Here is an 18476-nt window from a genome sequence, read left to right as displayed (position 1 = left end):
CAAGCCTCATCGATTCAATCCTATTTTCCAGACAAGGAAATGCCTCCAAATAATCCTGGAAACAACCCAGAGCTTGTGGCGCCTGCCAAATTGCTCCCTGCCATTTGAACCGGCGTGCCGTGGTGTGTGCCTTTACCAGTCTCCTGTGTGGGACATCCTTGCTGACACTTTGCCACTTGAACATTTTCAATCCTCTTTTCAATAGGACCTCCTTCTCTCTGACATGGCCAAGGTCCCTATTCTCATCTCAAGAGTGTGTTTCTCTTCCCTTGTTTCTGTAACACTACACAGGTTGCTCCAAGCTACTATAAATCAGAGCAACAAGGAACCAGAGCATCTACTGTGAGCCAGTTTAGGTACTCACCCCTTTGAAGGCTGGGTTCCACGACCAATCTCCGCAACTACAGTTAGTAGTGTTATTGTCTAGATGAGGAAACAAAGGCACAGAGAAATTAAAAGTCAATCAGAGTCGCACAGCAATGAAGTGCCCAAAGTAGGATTTGAACCATCTAGTCTAGCTCACGAAACATTTCTCCCAGCACTTGCGAATTCTTAATATCTAGAAATGTATGCCATAGGATATACCTGCGTGCCTACCTTTCCTCCTAGGTCATGCATTTATTAAGGTATTTGCACATTTCTCTGTCTCTACTTCAGGCCCACAAACTGGCAGATAAGAGAATTTTTTAAAAAATTTCTACTGAGGATATTAATGAAACAATGGCCCAGTAACTCTACTGTAACAATGCTTCATAACTTGAAAGGAAAATTACCAGAGTGAAGAAAAGAACTAAAGCTATGAGTGCTCAGGGAAGGAGCACTTAGGAACATTATTGCTACATCCAGACTTTGACAGCCTTGTTAAAAGGCTCTAAAATCATGATTTTGTTTTTCATTCCTCTTTCTCCCCAAACCTCAACTGACCTTCACTTCTCTTTCCTCTTTCCCTCACTATTGGTTTGCCCAAATTATACTATATTTTGAAAAGCGAAGTCAAATTAATGACATTGTCTTGGTGTCCCATTGCAGTCAGTGTTGGGCTAGACTGTATGGGTTTCTTGTGGCTGCTGTAACAAGTGGTCACACATTCAGCAACTTAAAACAACATACAGTTGTGAAGCCTGAAGTTGGCATGGGTCTCTGTAAGCTGACATCAAGATGGCGGCCACAGGGCTGCCATGTGCTTTGGAGTCCCTAGGAGGAAATCCTTTCTTCCTGTTACATTTTCCATTGTAGAGGTCACTTATTGGCTCTTTTTTCTGTCCTCAAAGCCTGGTTGGGTCCCTCTGGATCGCTCTGCTATGCATCTTCACCTCCCCATCCTCCTGTAACTCTTCTATCTTCATAGATACATATGATTACAGAGGGCCCATCCATTGGAAAGCTCACCGCGTATCAACTTTCTTTCCCTTGGCCATGTAACCTGGAACATTCGCAGTTTGGGGTGGGGTTAGGTTGAGGACATTCAGGAGGTGGCCACTATCTCAGGGAGGCCTCCCAGCCTCACACCCATTCTACGAAAGAGAGCTCAGGGACTGACCCCAGAGAAATCACTGGTCAAAAGTCTAAGAAATGGCCATACCATTGGATTACAGATGCAGGTCCATCTTGGGTGGTGATCTCAGACTTTCTTTCTTTTTTTTTTTTTTTGTCAGTGGGGCTTGAACTCTGGGCCTGGGTGCTGTCCCTGAGTGCTTCAGCTCAAGGCGAGCACTCTACCACTTGAGCCACAGAGCCACTTGCAGTTTTCTGGTGGTTAATTGGATATTAGAGTCACAAACTTTCCTGCCTGGGCTGGCTTTGAACTGCGATCCTCAGATCTCTGTCTCCTGAGTAGCTAGGATTATGGGCGTGAGCCACCAGTGCCCAGCTGGTTTCATACTTTTTCAGACACATGCAGCTTCCCTCTCATTAACTTGAGGGGAAAACTGTTGTGTAGCATCCAATTGGAAATCTAGGATGCTGTTTTTTCATTGTGTATGAACATAGCAACAGGGCTCAGCAATGGGGAGGTATTCTCTCTGTTGGCTTCTGCAAAAATCACAAAATAATTTCTCTACAAGTATCCCCAAATGATTTCTAAGTGTCTATTACCATAAAGGCCTGGAAGGTGGCAGCTGGTTCAGTGTTCCTTGGGCATTAAAACACTGAGAATATTTTAAGAAAGTCAGACTTAGTGATGTGCCAGTGTGTGAGTTTATAAAGTGTGTGTGTGTGTGTGTGTGTGTGTGTGTGTGTGTGTGCGCACACACGTACCTGTGTGTGTCTTGGAAATGCTCTTTCGATGCTTTCTTTCTATAACGGCAGTATGCCTTTATAAACCCTTCCAGGATGCTAGGCTCTTGGTATTTGGCAGGATAAAGAATCAATCAAAATACAGTGCTGTAACATTTTTATGTCCTGCAAGTCAGAGATAGTAGTTGCCTTTCTTCCCTACCAATCTAAGCCCCTCCAAACTGATTCCAGCATAGCGACTTTGACAAGAGTAAACCCGAGGTGTTTTGTGGCAATGATAAAGCACTTGTCCAGCCAGGCTAATAGCAAACACCGAGTTTGTCAGTGGAAGGGAAGCCGCAGCAAGCCGGAGACAGGAGTGGATTCGCTGGGGAGCTGGCTTAAGAGAGGATGGGATGTGAGGTTGTTTGCCGCCTGTGGAGATAATTATTTGTGGCAGAAAGGTTCTTTTTATTGATGGCTGCTTTGAAGACCGCGGTGTTAAGCTTTCCTTTCACTGCTGCTCTTTCTCCCTGTCCAGGAGCACAGTGGAGCCCAAGTTCCTGCTCCAGGTTCTGTGACTTGGTGTGTAGTTAGCTAGGCTGGCTGTGCAAGGAGACGGCCCCACGCCTCAGCGACTCACACACAAGCCCCGGCTGCTCCTGGCCGGCAGGTTCTCCGGCACCCGTCCCTGCATGATGAATGATGCGTGCACTCTGATCTAGTGGACAACACCACCATCTTAGAGCCCTTCTTCTCTATTCTCATGGTGGGTGGGGGCGGGGAGAGGAGAGCCACCCAGCGCCCTTCCCAGGCCAGGCCTGGAGCTAGTGTCTGGTCTTCCATGCTTAGCCTGTTGGGTAGCGATTGGTCCTGTGGACGCTCACCCAGGTACAGGTGCCACGGGGCTGTGTAGGGAGGGACTGGCAGCCAGGAGGGGTTCTGCCTCGAACAGTCTGTCCCCTCAGCCCAAAGCCCACGTGTGAACTCAGACGCCTGAGAAGCCAGGCAGGTGCAGAGTGGGGCCCAGTAAGTGTGTGTGTGGGGTCCGCCTGGGGAGTGGCCCCAGGGACAGCGCGAGGAGGAGAGCTCTGTGCAGAACCACAGTTCGCTGCCCTGGCTGCTCCAGGGCACATCTGGCCCAGGTGCTGCCAATTGGCAGCTGACGTCCGAGAGAGAAAGGGGGGAGGGTGGATTCTTCTCTGAAAGGAAGCTTCAGAGTTGGCTATCTTCCTAAATCAGTACCTGCCAGGACAAACACGCCCAGCGCCGCGGGAGTGAAGGAAGTGGGGGGAGGAAGCGGGGAGGGACAGGGAAACGTGGGGGAGGGAGAGGGAAACGCGGGGGGGGGGTGCAGTCAGCGCAGGTGTTCGGAGGTGGGGGGGACTCTGTGGGATGTGGAGGAGGGGCTCTGTGTCCCCGCCTCAAAGAAAGCTGGGGTCATTTCACAAATGCAGCGTCTCCCCCGTTAGCCACGGATACTCACGGAGACCCCGACACACGTGGAACTTCTGCTCTTCTCTGAGATTCAGACTCCCACTCCTTCTCTTTCTTTCCCTACTGAGAACTCCTCCCCTGAAACTCTCTCTCTCTCTCTCTCTCTCTCTCTCTCTCTCTCTCTCTCTCTCTCTCTCTCTCTCTCTCTCTCTCTCTCCCCCCCCTCTCTTCTGGAGAATATCAGTGAGGCATGAGTATCACTTTTCATAAATAGAACACGTGTTGATTGAGCAGTTGTGATGTGCCTGATACTACTTACGCCTCTTTGCAATAATTAAATGGTCGTATCCCCACAATCACCCGCACAGTGCCATTATTCCCCCCATTTTACACGTGAGGAACCTGAGACACCAGTCATTTGTGCAATGGTGCTCTTGCTGATAGACCCCAGGGTTTGTACTGAGCCCGCGTGGTGCAGATCTGAGCTCAGTGTCTTTCCAAGCCACGAATCTGCTTTTGTAGCAGGGTGATAATAGAGGTCTTTTGGCGACCATGAAGTTAGAGCGTTGCCATGCTTCCAAGGGTGCATTGGTTACTTATGGTTTACAGACACAGACTTTTATCCTTAAATGAACATGAGAACCAGAGAGGAAGACAGTGATTGCAGTGGCGGCATTAACTGATGGCGTTCGATTGTTCACGCCAGTGTGTTTTAGAAAAGTTAAAGAGGGTTCCCAGTGGTATCTTCTCAGAAGTGGTATCTGGTAATACCTGATCAGGGCTTACCCGGTTTTAGATGGATGTCCAGGCACTAGTTCCTACAGTAAGGATGATGCATGGGGTACCCACACTGAGTCTGAGGAGTGGGTCCCTGTTTTGAATTCTGCTGAGAGTAGCCGGAGCGGCACACTCCATCACTACCCACCGGCGACCCTTTCTGCTGCTTCAATCAGCGCCGATGTGTGATTTCAGGTCTAGAGGGACAGTGAAGGATTCGTATGGAAGTGGAGGTGCCGATGCAAATGATAATCTCGCTTCCCGTCCATCTGCCCAGCCAAGTGCATACCTTTGAGTTTGGAGCCCACGTGGACTTGATTTCCTGGTGAAGTTAGACCTTCCTCTCTAACTCCAGCTTTGACCCGCTCCCCAATTTTCTTTCAAATTTGGGGTTCAGTTGTAGTCAGCTAATTAAATTAGGGTCAGTGCATGCCTCGTTCCTGTTCTCAAGCCCGGGACTGTCACAGTTGCCTAGCTATCTCGTGAAGCACTTTTCCAATAGCCTTCTAAGCTCATCCTGCTGGATTCTCACAGCCACACCCCACGTGTGTCTCATTTTCCTGATTTTTCTTTTGGATGAGGAAACCAAGAGTCTGGGCAGCCATGAGGTCAAACCCTGCAGTGAGTGAGCGCGGGGCTGAGGTGTAAACAAGGACGAACGCCCGATGCGCATGCTTTCACTGTTGTCTTCTCTGTAAGCTCCTGTTTAGTGGCCAGCAGAGTCCTCCCTGCATCCCAAGACCAAGTGAGCGGAGGAATGATCGAGCCTAAAAAGCTTTTACCTCAGTGGACCGCCCTCATGCAGCAGGGTTCTGTGTCCTCTTCTGTGATGAGCCATTTCATCTGAATTTTTCACTGGTAGATGGACTGACCCAAGAATTCGCAAAGACAAATCGGTGCCTTTGGGAGAGGCCTCCGCTACTTTGCTTCTCTGAGGCTCAACAGTTGAAAAAGCCTGTTTTTCCTTCTTATAACTCCAGAAGTATCGTGAGTTAGACCCAGACATGAAATCAAAACAGAGACTGAGTGCAGGTAGTCAGATAAGAGCTCAGCTCCCTCAGAGAAGACTGTTTCTTATTGCATTCTGCTCTCTGTCATTCCCAGATCCTTAGGCTCAGCATGGTTGGGGACGTTGTGTGCGGCTGGCTTACTGGTCTGGGAGTTGAGAGTAAAATGAACCAATTAGAAGGTTAGCGTGTAATTGTAGGCATACGGTGCCTGGAGGCGACCTTTGCCCGTCTCCTCTTTGACTACATTATTGTTGGCCACTTACAGATTATCTGATGGCAAAATTGCCAGCAAATTATTCCTGAACCTCCACTCACTGTGGGTCTGTGACACCCAAGGCGTGAGCCTTATGATTGCTCAGAAGCTATCTAACCAGAGCGTGGTCTCAGGACGTTTTGCAGGTAGAGCTGTACAGGTGCTGGACTAGCGCATCCTCCCATTTGAGTTTTGAAAGGTGATGTTGAAAGGGTGATGATTCCTCCATTTCAGCTTCTCTGCTGTGGCTCAGGCCGGCCACACACTCAGCCTCCTGACACAGATTCTTGCTCTCATTCCTCCTGCATCTGGCAGGTTGATTGCTGGTTCCACCATTCCCAAGCTTTTGTATGTGCCTCAGAGTTTGCTTGTATGACTGAGAATGAGCTTTCTGTACCTGCTTCTGTGCAATGCTTAAGAATCAAAGTTTGTGTTTCTACCAAGCAGACTCTGAGTCAAGGATTGAGTGCAAGTAGTTTATTGGTAGGGCTGGTCTTAGAAAACTTCATTGTAAAAACTATTAAATAATAATGAATAAATTAAAGTGAATACATTTAAAATGATTAAGTAAACAAATACACATTAAATATAAATGGACTAGAATTGAAATAAATGTAAATTAAATAAAATTAAAATGAATAAATTAAAAAATCCTCAAGAGGCCTACAAGGCAAAGAAAGAAAAGAACACCCATAATAATTATTGAATTATTAAGCCAAGCAGCCTGGTGGACAAGTAGAGCTGAGTTGCATACGCAAACTGGGTGAGAGATCACGGGCCCTGTCATCTCCTCTGAAGAGAAGGGACAGGGGTTTAAGCTCCGACTCCATCAGCTAGGGGTAGAGTATTAATCTGTAAACACCCTCTACTGGCATTATACTCGGATTAAAGTCATCTTCCAGAGTTTTCTTTTTTTTGGTCAGTTGTAGGTCTTGAACTAATTGAGCCAGAGCACCACTTCCGGTCTTCTGAGTGGTTTATTGGAGTTAAGAGTTTCACGGACATTCCTGCCTGGGCTGGCTTTGAACTGCGATCCTCAGATCTTAGCCTTCTGAGTACCTAGGATTACAAGCATGAGCCACCAGCACCTGGCTAGCTTCCAGAGTTTTTTTTTTTTTTTTTTGGTCTGGTTGTGGGGCCTGAACTCTGGGCCTGGACACTGTCCCTCAGCTCTTCAGCTCAAGGCTAGCGCTCTACCACTTGAGCCACAGCGCCACTCCAGCTTTTTTTTCCTTCTGCTTATGTGGTGCCTCATTCATGCAAGGCAAGCGCTCTACCACTGAGCCACCTTCCCAGCCTGCTTCCAGAGTTTTTAAGAGAAATATTTCTAGCCAAACACTCCACCAGGTCCTACTCCTGGTACGGAAGGTCCGAGGCGGGTGGACGGGACACTTCCTTTGTATCAAATCAAAGGACACTTGTGCCTGGTTAACTCCTATTACACATGCTTGCTAACCTCTTTGGGATGTAGGTCCCTCCTCTGAAAACAATATGTCTTGTAGTCCATACTTCACAGGGCTGCAGAGGAGACCAAGTGAGATTATCTATGCATAGTTATCTATTATGCTTAGCACAATGTGCACCTATATGAAGTACTTAAAAAGGTTCCTTTTTCTTTGTAAGTCTTTCTTAAGCATCATGTAACCCTTCTCAGGTATCATGAGCCAGGATGGTGAAGGTACCCGTGTAAAAACATGAAGAAAAGAGGCCACCCCCATCCTGGTGGGATGTGTAGTCTCTGCGTGCTAGACTTTAAATCCATTTTTTTCTTCAGGAAGAGCAGGTGATTTTGTGATTGATAAAAGCACCTGGCCTAATTTTGTGATAGATAGATGAATTATCCTAAGGATTTGCAAAGGAAAAAAAAAATTGAGCCCTGGAAATCGATTGTAAATTTTCCTGGTTTTTTTTTTTTTCTTTTTCTAACCATTGAAAGGAGCAAAAGTATACAAAGGAATCGAGTGCAATTCATCTTAACAGCACATGTGTACAGCCCCCAAAATATTTCAATGTGCAATTGAAACAGCATTACTTATTTGATCCTTTATGCTCTCTCCGCCACTGTGTTATCGGAATCCAATTTGTATTTTGTACATATTGCGTCTCCATTTTGGACCAGCTCCATTTCAGCTGCTCACCCACCACCTGCATGGTGGCTTGTGGCCACCATATTGAGCCACGATGAAGGAAGTAAGAGGGTGTGGGTTACTTCCAATAGAAATGTGCTACTGCCTTTCTCCGCTTCTTCCGAGACCACAAGGCTCTTTTGCATGTATGAAAGTGCAGTTGGTTTTTACTCAGGCATCATGGGAAATTGACAGCTTCCGTAATGAAATTTCACACATGGAAGCCATGGTGAGATTCTTAGCAGGTGTAAAATTCTGACGACGTTATTTCTTTCACCGCAACTTAATGGAAGCTGCAGCAGCTGTTCCCCTTGGTGCGTTTTCCAGATCTTGTTGCCAAAATGAGTTGTTGGCAGCCACAAGAGGAGGATCAACTTGCCTCTTCATTGGGGAAATGAAGTTAAAACCTCAACTCGTTTCTAAAAAATCACAGATTTGGTAAAAGAAAAAAAAATGTTAGCAGGGCAAACACACACGCCGCTGTTACAATATTGATGGCTTTGGTTTCCTCAGGTGCTGCTGCTAACATCTGCAGAAGATTTGGACTGCACTCCTGGATTCCAGCAGAAAGTGTTCCACATCAACCAGCCGGTGGAATTCATCCAGGACCAGACGGTCCTAAACTGTAAGCAGTGCGATTTGGAGATGCTTTTGGCCTAGACTCGTGTTTGCATTCACTAGTGTCTGGGAATGTATCTCAGGATGTTGTGTTTGCACAATGAATGTTTTCTGGTCATGTTTCTCATGTCCCTGATCCAGGTAGAAGCTTTGGAACTAGGACTTGCTGTCTTGGAGGTTCATAGCGTGGTGTGTGTCTTTTTTCCCCCAGCATTTTCTCATCAGGGGCATTTCGGCGCCATTCCTTGCAAAAGGGATTGTCATGTCTAACGTGAGCTCTATTCTGCGTAAAGGAAATGAAATCCATTTCTCCTGGGCAGACCCCCAGAGCACAATCATTGCCTTCCTGAAGATTATTGTTGTCTTACCTACAGTCCCTCCTACGTAGCATTAGATCAAAATAATGGTGAGGGCATGATATTGGCTGTTGGCAATTTTTAGATGCACAAATAAAAAGAAGAGAAACTTGCATTCCCAAAGCTAATGAGATAGTCTTCAGAAAGAATCAAAACCTTTGCTGCTCATTCTGTGGCTTAAACTCAAATCCTCCCAAATTCCAATTGATTTTCTTAAAATGTACATCCCTCCGATGTAGGGTTATGATTTCTTCCTAGTCTTGATACCAATATTCTACTCCTTTAAGAGGGCAGAGGGTACATGACAACATGCACAGCAAGTACAGCTTTGACACAATAGAATTGGAAATTGGTAGTACATCTCATTATTTAGTTGTAGGCCCTTGAGTGCCATTCTTTAACATTTGGGCGCAAAGGATATGAAAATGCCGGTCTAATCTGGTCACGTGCTCTAAGGCCCTTCTGAGGAATAATGTGATTTGCATCTGCCTTGGTCTCAGCTGTGTTTTCTGGGTTAGGCCACAGTGTATGGCTAGTGTGCTTAAAGGGAAGGAAGAAACACCGACTTGGCTAAGGAGGATATTCTGCAAGGGTCGCGTACATGTTAGGTGTTGAGCAGAATAATGAAGATGCAATGTGGAGCATCATAGAAGGAGCCAAGGTGAAGCCGTGCACATCTTGATGCAATTACACCAGAGAAATCATCTCAATAATGAGCGTCTGTGAGGACAAGGTGCAGGCCCGGCTCTGTAAGCGAATTCCAATACATGATTCCCTAATCATCGGATCTCTGAGTGTGGCTCTGGGTCACACCGTCCACCGCGCTCATTTGTCTCCCAGTTTTTGCACTTATCAGAATCGATGGACTTCAAATGGAACTTGAGTTATGAGAAACACGCATTTCTGTCTGCCCTCCCCTCCCCTTTTTCTCCCTTCCTTTCTCCGTGTCTCCGTGTCTCTGTCTGTCTGTCTGCCTGTCCCTCTCTCACTCTCTTCTATTTTATTTTTTTTCCAAGAGACTGTCTCAAATGGCATCTATGTTCTCATGCTTGGAAATGCAAAGCCACCCCGAGTATGGAAATTAATAGAGTTGGTATGCAAAGCAGGCCCATAAATGTGATTGCTTCTGTAATCTTCTCGACACCAAACAGCTTTTAATTCACCGCTGAGAAGCTGGAAACAATCATACTTTGGGGGAATCTTTTTAATTTAAACTAGGCTATCCTGTACATTCCAATATCATAGTTTTCTGTGTGCCTGTGTGTGTGTGTGTGTGTGTGTGTGTGTGTGTGTGTGTGTGTGTGTCTTTTAATCCCCTAAGTAATTAAGTGGGTTATGGTTGTTGCTTCTGTGTAAGCGAGTGAGTGTAAATGAGGCTAGGCTGATTATCAGTGATAGCACATTCAGGAAAAGTCAGTGATATGGGAATTAAGAACATTTAAATTTTTATGCTTGTGCGTGAATTCTTGGGTCAGTAAAATCTGATGAGCCCCTCTCAGTGAAATTGGATGTCCATTTAAATTACTAAGGTTAAAAAAGAAATACAATCACCAGTTCATCTCAAAGGAACGAACATAAGCTAATCTGAGTATAGACTCCATGAATATGGTTAATTGTGCCTAAAAGAGGAAGGCAGGTTTCATAAACTGGAAAATACCAATTGAATATTATTGAGGAAGACCTGGATTTCCAGAAGTGGTAGTAATGCTTTGTTGTATTCCATTTTCAAGAGGAAAGCAAAAGCCTCAAATATGGAATGGGCTTTTCTACGGAACCAAGTGAGATTTTAAAAGCAGCCTCTCCCACGTCCACTCTGTCTTCCTCCTCTCTCCTCAGTGTCTTTTGTGGCCTTCTCTCGCTGAAAACATGCGATTCACCAAGGAACCCATGAGTGGTCCCTGCTCCTAGAATGATGACTCTCTCTACACAAAGCACGAGCCACAAGATATGCATGGGAAAGGAAAAAGAATTAAACCAAACCAGGAAGCTTTAAAATGCTAACCACCCAGGAAATGGTTGGGGATAGCTAAGTGATACCCAAATCCACATTCAGGCTATTGCTACCGAGCGGGTAAAGAAATGAGGCTAGTAATACCATCTTGGGCCTGCCTGCTGGCACTGTCTATTGCTTCTTCTTCATTGTCTTATTTAACAGTTAGAGTTGCCAAACATCCTGAATCTCTGGGTTGGGAAAGCCTCACCATTCTATAAAGTTGCCTGGAAATATTGCTTCTTGGCCTGATGGAGGGAGCGTATCTCCTCCTACCCCAGACTCGTATTCCACAGACCCGGTGTTCAGCTTTGAGCAGGTTAGTGGCAATGTTTATTCTGCCCCTGGCTCTCTGCTGTCTTTGTTCCGACAGTAATATCTCCTTTTATCCCTTTTCATCTCCTTCCTACTTCTCGATGACTTATCTTTTTCCGCTTTAACTGTTGCTAATGGTCACCTCCATTCCTTTTATTTCCCTAATATTTTATTCACTGTTCACTCCGACACATCTTTCCCTCAGTTGTTCTAAAGCCTTTTATTTTCTTCACATCCAAATAACTCTTTATTCTGCTCTCCTTTCCACTAACTAGACTCACTTTCTTCTTTAAAAGGCCATTTTTCAACAAGCTGATAGGATCAAAACATGGCATCCCACTATTCCTTCTCATGGAACCAGAAGAGCTCTTTCAGTGCATCTCACACCGTAATGCAGAGCCCTCCGCTCATGATAACTTGGGGAAAACTTTTTCGACTTATCTCAGTCTTGAAAGGAGAGAAGGGAAGATGTGGCTCTTCCCATTGTTTTCAACAAGAGGTACAAGGAGAAGGGAGAAGGCAGCAACTCCGGAAAGAAGTCGTCCATTCGCGGTCTTTAGACTCAGAGAGGAATCGGCAAAGGGTTTAGGATGCCCTTGGCACCCAGAACTCTCAGATTGCTGGGTGCGGCCGCTCTTATTGATCTAGTAATATGCAAACCACACGATCCCAGTAACTGGGCTGCCATCTGGGCCAGTAACCCCGGTAATAGCCTCACTGCTGACACCCAGAATAGAAGCCCTCCAGGCTGAGGCAAATAGCTTTCCAGGACAACTGACCAGGTATCTGGCCAGGGTGGGAAAACACACACACACACACACACACACACACACACACACACACACACACACACACACACACACACACACACACACACACACACACACACACACACACACACACACACACACACACACACACACACACACACACACACACACACACACACACACACACACACACACACGTGCGCGCATGCACGATCTTCTGTCTTGCTAGAAAAACTTCCTGGCACTGGAAGGCTCTGTGGCCATTGAGTTCCCTATGGAAGGCCATACTTATGAGCCTGTGTCCTCTCCCAGTGGGAGAGATGCCCATCTTCCAGTGTCCACAAAGGACACTCCATTGGCCAACCAACTACTAACAGGGCTGTGCTCTTCTTTCCCCCTCTGCAACGGCCCCCCCATGGTTCACTCTTACAGGTCTGCATGGACACAAACACACAGATACATGGGAGGAAGTGCACACATAAGCTTCCTTACAATTCCACCTGTATGCTTTCCGTGAAGAATGTGCATTGGTTAGCTGAGGCCAACCCGAGCCACCTCACGCCAGTGTTGATTTCTTACCCGAGTCATGAGGATACCGGTCAGGCTGGCTGCGTCTCTGCAAGTGCAAGGTGGCAGGTCAAGAATGGAAGGAAGACACCCTCGATGCTTCACTAATCTCCGCCAGAAGCTGATGTGTGTCATTCCTGCCCTGCTCTAGCGGCAGTGCTGGTCATGGGCCAGCCCACGGGAGAGGGAGGCAAGGATCCAGGGAGGACCCGCAGAGCCCATCCCTATGCACATGAAATGATGTTGTCCAAGCCAAAGCCAGAGGCAGACCCGGAAGGAGGAGCCGTAGCCGTGGGGGTCTAGTGAGTCTTCATTTCCTGTTGATGTGGTAGGGATAAATTAAGGAAATCCACCACCAAAGCTTCCCATCGTTTTCCTGAACCTGGCTGAAACGGAGAGAGAACTTCTGGTGTATATGGTTTTTTAGTGTTTTTGTTTTTCCCTGTTCACAGTTAAGTTCATTCTTCCCCTGTAATGAAGAGAAAAGGAGCTCGTTTCCTTTGTTTTGGATGGCTGCCCCGCCTCACTGCCCATGACCCTCCGCTCCCCATCTGCCACCCTCCCCGGCCCTGGCCCTCGCGAGGACGCGGGAGGTCGCACGGCCATGACACCGACCTTGGGAAGTGGCCAGGTCAGCCACGAGCCAGTCTCGTTGCATTAATCATATTTGTATTTAACATACATGAGTCACGGCTTTTGAGGGTGTTTTTAATTGACTATAAATCAAACGTGGAACTTGAAAAATGAAGGCAATTAATGAAAAAGCAATGTGAGAGGTGTTTTGCATCCTAACGCAGGAAATACATCGCCAGTGAATTAAATGTCAAAACAAAGGCCCTTCTGACCCTGCGGAGGAGATTTTCTTCGGATGGTAATAAATGGGTGAACTTTCCAACCTGGAAGATGAAGGAACGCCTGCTTTCTGAGCTCACGCTGACTTAGGCTTTTGTCTATTTTTTTTTTTAATTCTAGAGAAGTTCTGAAGTTTTTAGGTTTTACTTTCATATTCTGACTTCAAAAAAATAACAAGGATAATACCCTTTTTATGGCCATCTTTCACACTTCTGGCATATTCTTTGTTTACTGTCAGGATGTGAGCCTGACTGACTGATGAGTGAAATTATTTCATGTCACCTGGGCTGCAGTGTGGGTGGAGCTAGAGAAGGCCAGGGTTTCCATTGGTGTATTTGTCTTAAGCTGTCACAATATGCCTGGAAATGACTATGCTGCCGCCTAATTCACTCTATCATTATAAAGTTGATTAGAAAATGGACTCCTATTTACACTCAGGATTTCCCCTATATAAACAGAGCCCTGAAGAAATGTAATGTTTTTGTAGCTGACTCCGACCTTCTCACCAATGTATTTGTAACAATCTAGTAATCCATCAATATTTATTAGGATCCTTTCTCATGAATGCATTATTACTAATTACCTTATAAATATGAAATACTGTAATTAACCAACTGCAAGATAAGAAATATGCTAGGCTCTGGTGGCTCACACCTGTAATCCTAGCTACTCAGAGGGCTGAGATCTGAGGAATCCTGATTTGAAACCAGCCCAGGCTGGAAAATCTGTGATCCTTATCTCTGATAAACCACGAAAAGCCAGCCTTGAGCTTTGCCAAGGGACAGTATGAGACCCTGAGTTCAAACCCCAGTACCAGCAAGCTCACGCACGTGTGCATACACACACATACACCAAAATGAATACACACATGCATACAAGGCAGGGATGTAATGAAATACTTAGAGGTCCTTTGTCTGGACTTGGGTCCTTAGTTTTATGTTGAAGCATGGAAAAGATAAGAGTAAATTAAGAGACATAAATGCAAGCAACACTTTCTAGATGTACATTTTGTTATCGGGGTAATGATTAAATAAGCTAGAGACAGTGTGCTGTTGTCAGTCCTTCTGCTAATTACCCGCACAAACGTGGTCTGTTTGGCCACTCCGTAAGGCAGCTGAACTGATTAGTGGAAGGAGTGTGTCATCCATGTTGAAAATTTCACTTGTGAAAATTCCCATTTTTTGCACAGCCCTGCACCTTCAAAAGGAGGACCCCAGAAGCAGGCTACTGGGGTTCAAACAAAACCCCCAAACCAAACAAAAACAACAAAACTTGCCTTGCTTTATATTCTTCACCTGGGAAATGAATGTTACAATGGCAGCCACCCCCCCATGGCGTTCTGGGGTTCATTCATGCTCTGTGTCCAGGCTTCCAATAGTGCCTGATAGTAGCTCTGAGAAATGGGGCATCCAGGCGGTCTTCCCCGTAGCCTCCCATCTCTGGTCTTCATCCGGTGAGCCTCCTCATTTACTCTGCCAGCCTCAGACCATCCCCCGAATGCTGGCTACCCTCACCCCCAAGGCTGGGGTATACATTAGAAGATGAAGCCTTGGTGGTGACATCTGCATATCAGAACTGTTTTTATTCCTGGTCAGTGGTTCTCATTTCTGGTTGACGAAGAAGAGGGCAGAGCTAGGATATAAAAGGCCTAGGCTGGTTGGCACTGATCAAAGTCTTTTTGAAGCCCATTTTCAATGCTTTGGTTGCCATGTCTCCAGGTCATGTGGTCAGAGGCATTGGCTGCTTGCTTGCTTGGAATTCTGAATAGGAGACAGATGGAGGAGAAGTGAGGCACAGGTTGGTCTGGAGTCATGTCAGAAGTTCAGAGAGAGTGATGGTTAAGACAGATCAGAGGAGAAACAGATGGGAAGGTGGCAGCATGACTGGAGAGCCATGGGGGGTAAGAGTGAGAGCGGATTGCCCAGGAGATTCACCAAGGCTGAGAAGACAAGGTAGGGCGTGGTTTCCTGAGAGAGAGGCCGAGTCATCCCTGGGAATCAGATCCCAGTGACAGCACTCATTCTTGTCACCCTTCCTCCAAGGACCTGTTACCTCATTTCCATAGTGAAGGTATATGAGGGCTTAATCAACAATAGCTCAACATCAATTACCTACAGCAAAAACATGTCTCTAACATGGTTGTAAATGTCAACTTGTGGGTTGTCTTCAGAAGCATCTAGATATGCAGCCTCTATGGATGTCAACAGTTCCTTAACACTTTTTCTTAGGTGTTGGCTGAAATGTTCACTGTCAGAGGGTTCCTTCCAAGATGGCTACTCCATCTCCCCTGGCCTTTTATTCTTCCAGCTCCACCACCCCAAGCCTTCCTTTCCCAAGTTCCAGCAAATGCCTGGTGGCTAACCCTGTGTAACTCATGCCCCCGTCCCTGAGCAGTCATGGAGTCCAAGATGATTTGCACCTCCTCTTATCTGGGGAAATGAAGATGCTGTTTGTTGAGAGAAGGACAAGATGTGAGGGCTGTCGCCAGCTGACCATACTCTAGGAAGGTTCTGTGTTCTCTTGGGAGGGACGCACCAACAATCCATGAGTGCAGGCAATGCGTCGCCCATGGACATGTCTAGAACTCAGCATACACGCTTATGCAAATGTCTTCTAGGTGTCTGGGGAGGAGGGCAGCCATCACACCATGCCAGGTTTCTTGCTGGTGATGCTGGTGAGCAGATTGCTTAATTAAGACTGTCAAATCCTAAGTGCTGCCATATGGCCTCACACTTCAACCTGTTGAGTGTCTTCATTCACATGGTCCCGGAGCTGTTATAAATCTCCTTTATTTCTGTTTTTCCTTTAAGGGATTAAAGAGTACAGGAACATACGGACATACAAGAGTACCTTCTAATTTAAGGTATTAGAACCATATGAATCAGGATGCTTAATGAGAAAGGCAGCAAGATGCAAATTGGGAAAGATTAAGCATGGCTTTATCTAGTTTGAGAAGGCAGAAGATCTTATTATCCTGTAACAGATCAAATTCACACACATCCTGATCATCAGGGTGCCCTCTGGCTGTCCTCTGCACCTTAATTTTCACAGAAATGTCTTGCTGGCTAAAGAGCAACGGGGAGAGAGATGCAAATATTTACCAGTCCAAATATTCCCAAGCATGCTCATATTTGACCCAGTTCATTTCCGTCCTTCTGGAGATAGAGATAGGAAAATGGAAACAAAGAGGCCCACACTGCATCCCCGCCATTCATTTAGCCAATGAGTGACGAAAGATTTCCTGATCACCTACCCTGGGTGGGCCCTCCGACCAGGTGGGAGGGAGGAAGTTCAGGAGCAGATCACTTCTCCCTCAGGGCTTCATTCTAACCCAGAGAGATGGACCTGGTGGAACACACACGAGAGCTTGCTGGAAGATGGTGCCCGGAAGGGCGATGGTTAGCACCGTAAATGAAAGGAGTCGAGGTCGGATGGCAGAGGTCTGTGAAAAGGGAGTCAAAGACTTTTCTTCTGAGAAACCAAGACCCGAGCACTGAGAAGGAACCAACCACGTGGGAGAACATGAAGACGGGGATCCAGCGCCTACAAAGGTCGTGCGATGAAAACGAATTTTCCAGTTTGAGACGCCATGATGCAGGAAGGGGGCTCCCACAGAACCGTCTCAGCTTTGATGGAAACAGGATCCAAAGCCCCATCTCAGAGAGGAGAGCAGAGGAGAGCTCAGAGCTCAGGGTCGCACAGGAGGTATTGGGTGGGAAATGCACTGAGGCCCATGGTCCCATATGGAATGCTGCGGCCAGTCCTGGGCCCCAGGACACCTGGGACCTGCCCCAGGTGTCTCCTCCCGATGGCTGTCAGTGTGGGCTGACCTCTACCTCTCACAGCTCTGATATTCCTATTTCCAGTTGTTCAGTGTCTGTTTCCTCATCTGTGAGCTGGAGGTTGTACTCCAAGGCTTAAACAAGATGGCGCACGTGGAGAGGTTAGAATGGCACCTGCCACACGCAAGCTCCACAGGAAGGCAGAGAGATTTTCTCTGACAGTCATGTTTGAGAAGAAGGCCATGGAGATGGGCTGCTGTTGAGATGGGCCATGCTTCTGTCTACCGAAGGTGGCCAGGAGAGGGTCCACTTTCTTCCCACCTCCTCTGAGGCTCTGTGTGGGCTCTCAGTTCTGTTCTAGAGTCTTTGCGTTCCTTCCTCAGATTCCACTGTTCCTCCAGGCGTGGCATCTTTGGGCTAACTACTAAAAGGCATGCTCCTGGAAAGAAAAAAAGAATCAAACCATGATTCCTTCCCAGCATCGGTCCAGAGGGGTTTGGGAGCTCAGAGAGGACTTGAGGTGTCTGTGTCCCACCGTTCTACCTGTGATAAAATCAGACTGATCTTCATTCAGCAGCTGGACACACACATCCGTGTCCACCCGCACAGGGCTCGGTAGCACCCAGGGCATCGGGTTGCTGGGTTTGGGATCCAATGGATTATGAAAACATTTCTCCTGGATTCTGGACCCACAGACTGCGTTCCTTAGGAGAGCGTCTGTGAGAAGCTGCCGGCCCCAGCCTCTATCTACCAGGACCCTCACCTGGCCTCTTTGTGTTCTAGCTTTTTCCAGGGCAGTAGAGTGTGGTGCCCCAGCTGACCCCCGCAACCCCGCTCCTACTGGGGCACAGCCTGGGAAACATCAGCTTGGCAGGAATCCCTGAAAAGTGGCCAGCTGCTGTGTGGCCCATTGTTTTTTTTCCCCATATGAAGCCAAAACATTTGTCAGCCATCCAGGATCCTCTGAACGGTGCCTATCGGCTGATTCTGAGGACCTCCTAGCAGGGTCTATTTTTATCTAAAACTGGTTTTAATTTTCATATGTATACATTAACTTCTGTGAGAGAAGGAGGGTGGGGGGGTGAGACTCCAAATGAGGAAACATTGATTGTGAATAACATGAAAGAAATAATTAGTGCTTGAAAAACAGCCCAAAATACGAGTCAAAACCTCCAAGGAATATGGTTAGCACTGCATTTTTTTTCAGTAGAAGGATGTTTGTGGGATTAAAATCAGAGGGGGGGGGGGATGAGTTCTGCTAAGGAGGAGACGAGGCAAAGGCGGGGGAAAGGTCAGAGAGGCCTGGCCCTCGGGACCAGTCCTTGTTAGGTAGGTGCTGATAGGGTTACCTGGGCCAGTGGTCAAATCCCAGCATCCACAGGGACCCCAAGGCCAGGCCCAGACCCAGG

At 46.9% G+C, this 18476-nt stretch overlaps 1 protein-coding gene across 2 annotated transcripts in view; it reads left to right on the top strand.

Moving 5' to 3' along the window:
* Positions 1-18476, top strand: part of LOC138823539 (cadherin-13) — a 711572-nt gene that overhangs the window by 166997 nt on the left and 526099 nt on the right. For both annotated transcript variants that reach the window (XM_070016920.1, XM_070016918.1), the window contains exon 2: positions 8331-8442. In XM_070016920.1, the coding sequence (XP_069873021.1) occupies positions 8331-8442 (112 nt within the window). The remainder of the gene's footprint in view (positions 1-8330; positions 8443-18476) is intronic.

The sequence above is a fragment of the Dipodomys merriami genome, unplaced genomic scaffold (genome assembly GCF_024711535.1).
Source record: "Dipodomys merriami isolate MVZ:Mamm:240054 unplaced genomic scaffold, mDipMer1.0.p SCAF_120, whole genome shotgun sequence".
NCBI lineage: Eukaryota > Metazoa > Chordata > Mammalia > Rodentia > Heteromyidae > Dipodomys > Dipodomys merriami.
This window is presented reverse-complemented; position numbering and strand designations above follow the sequence as displayed.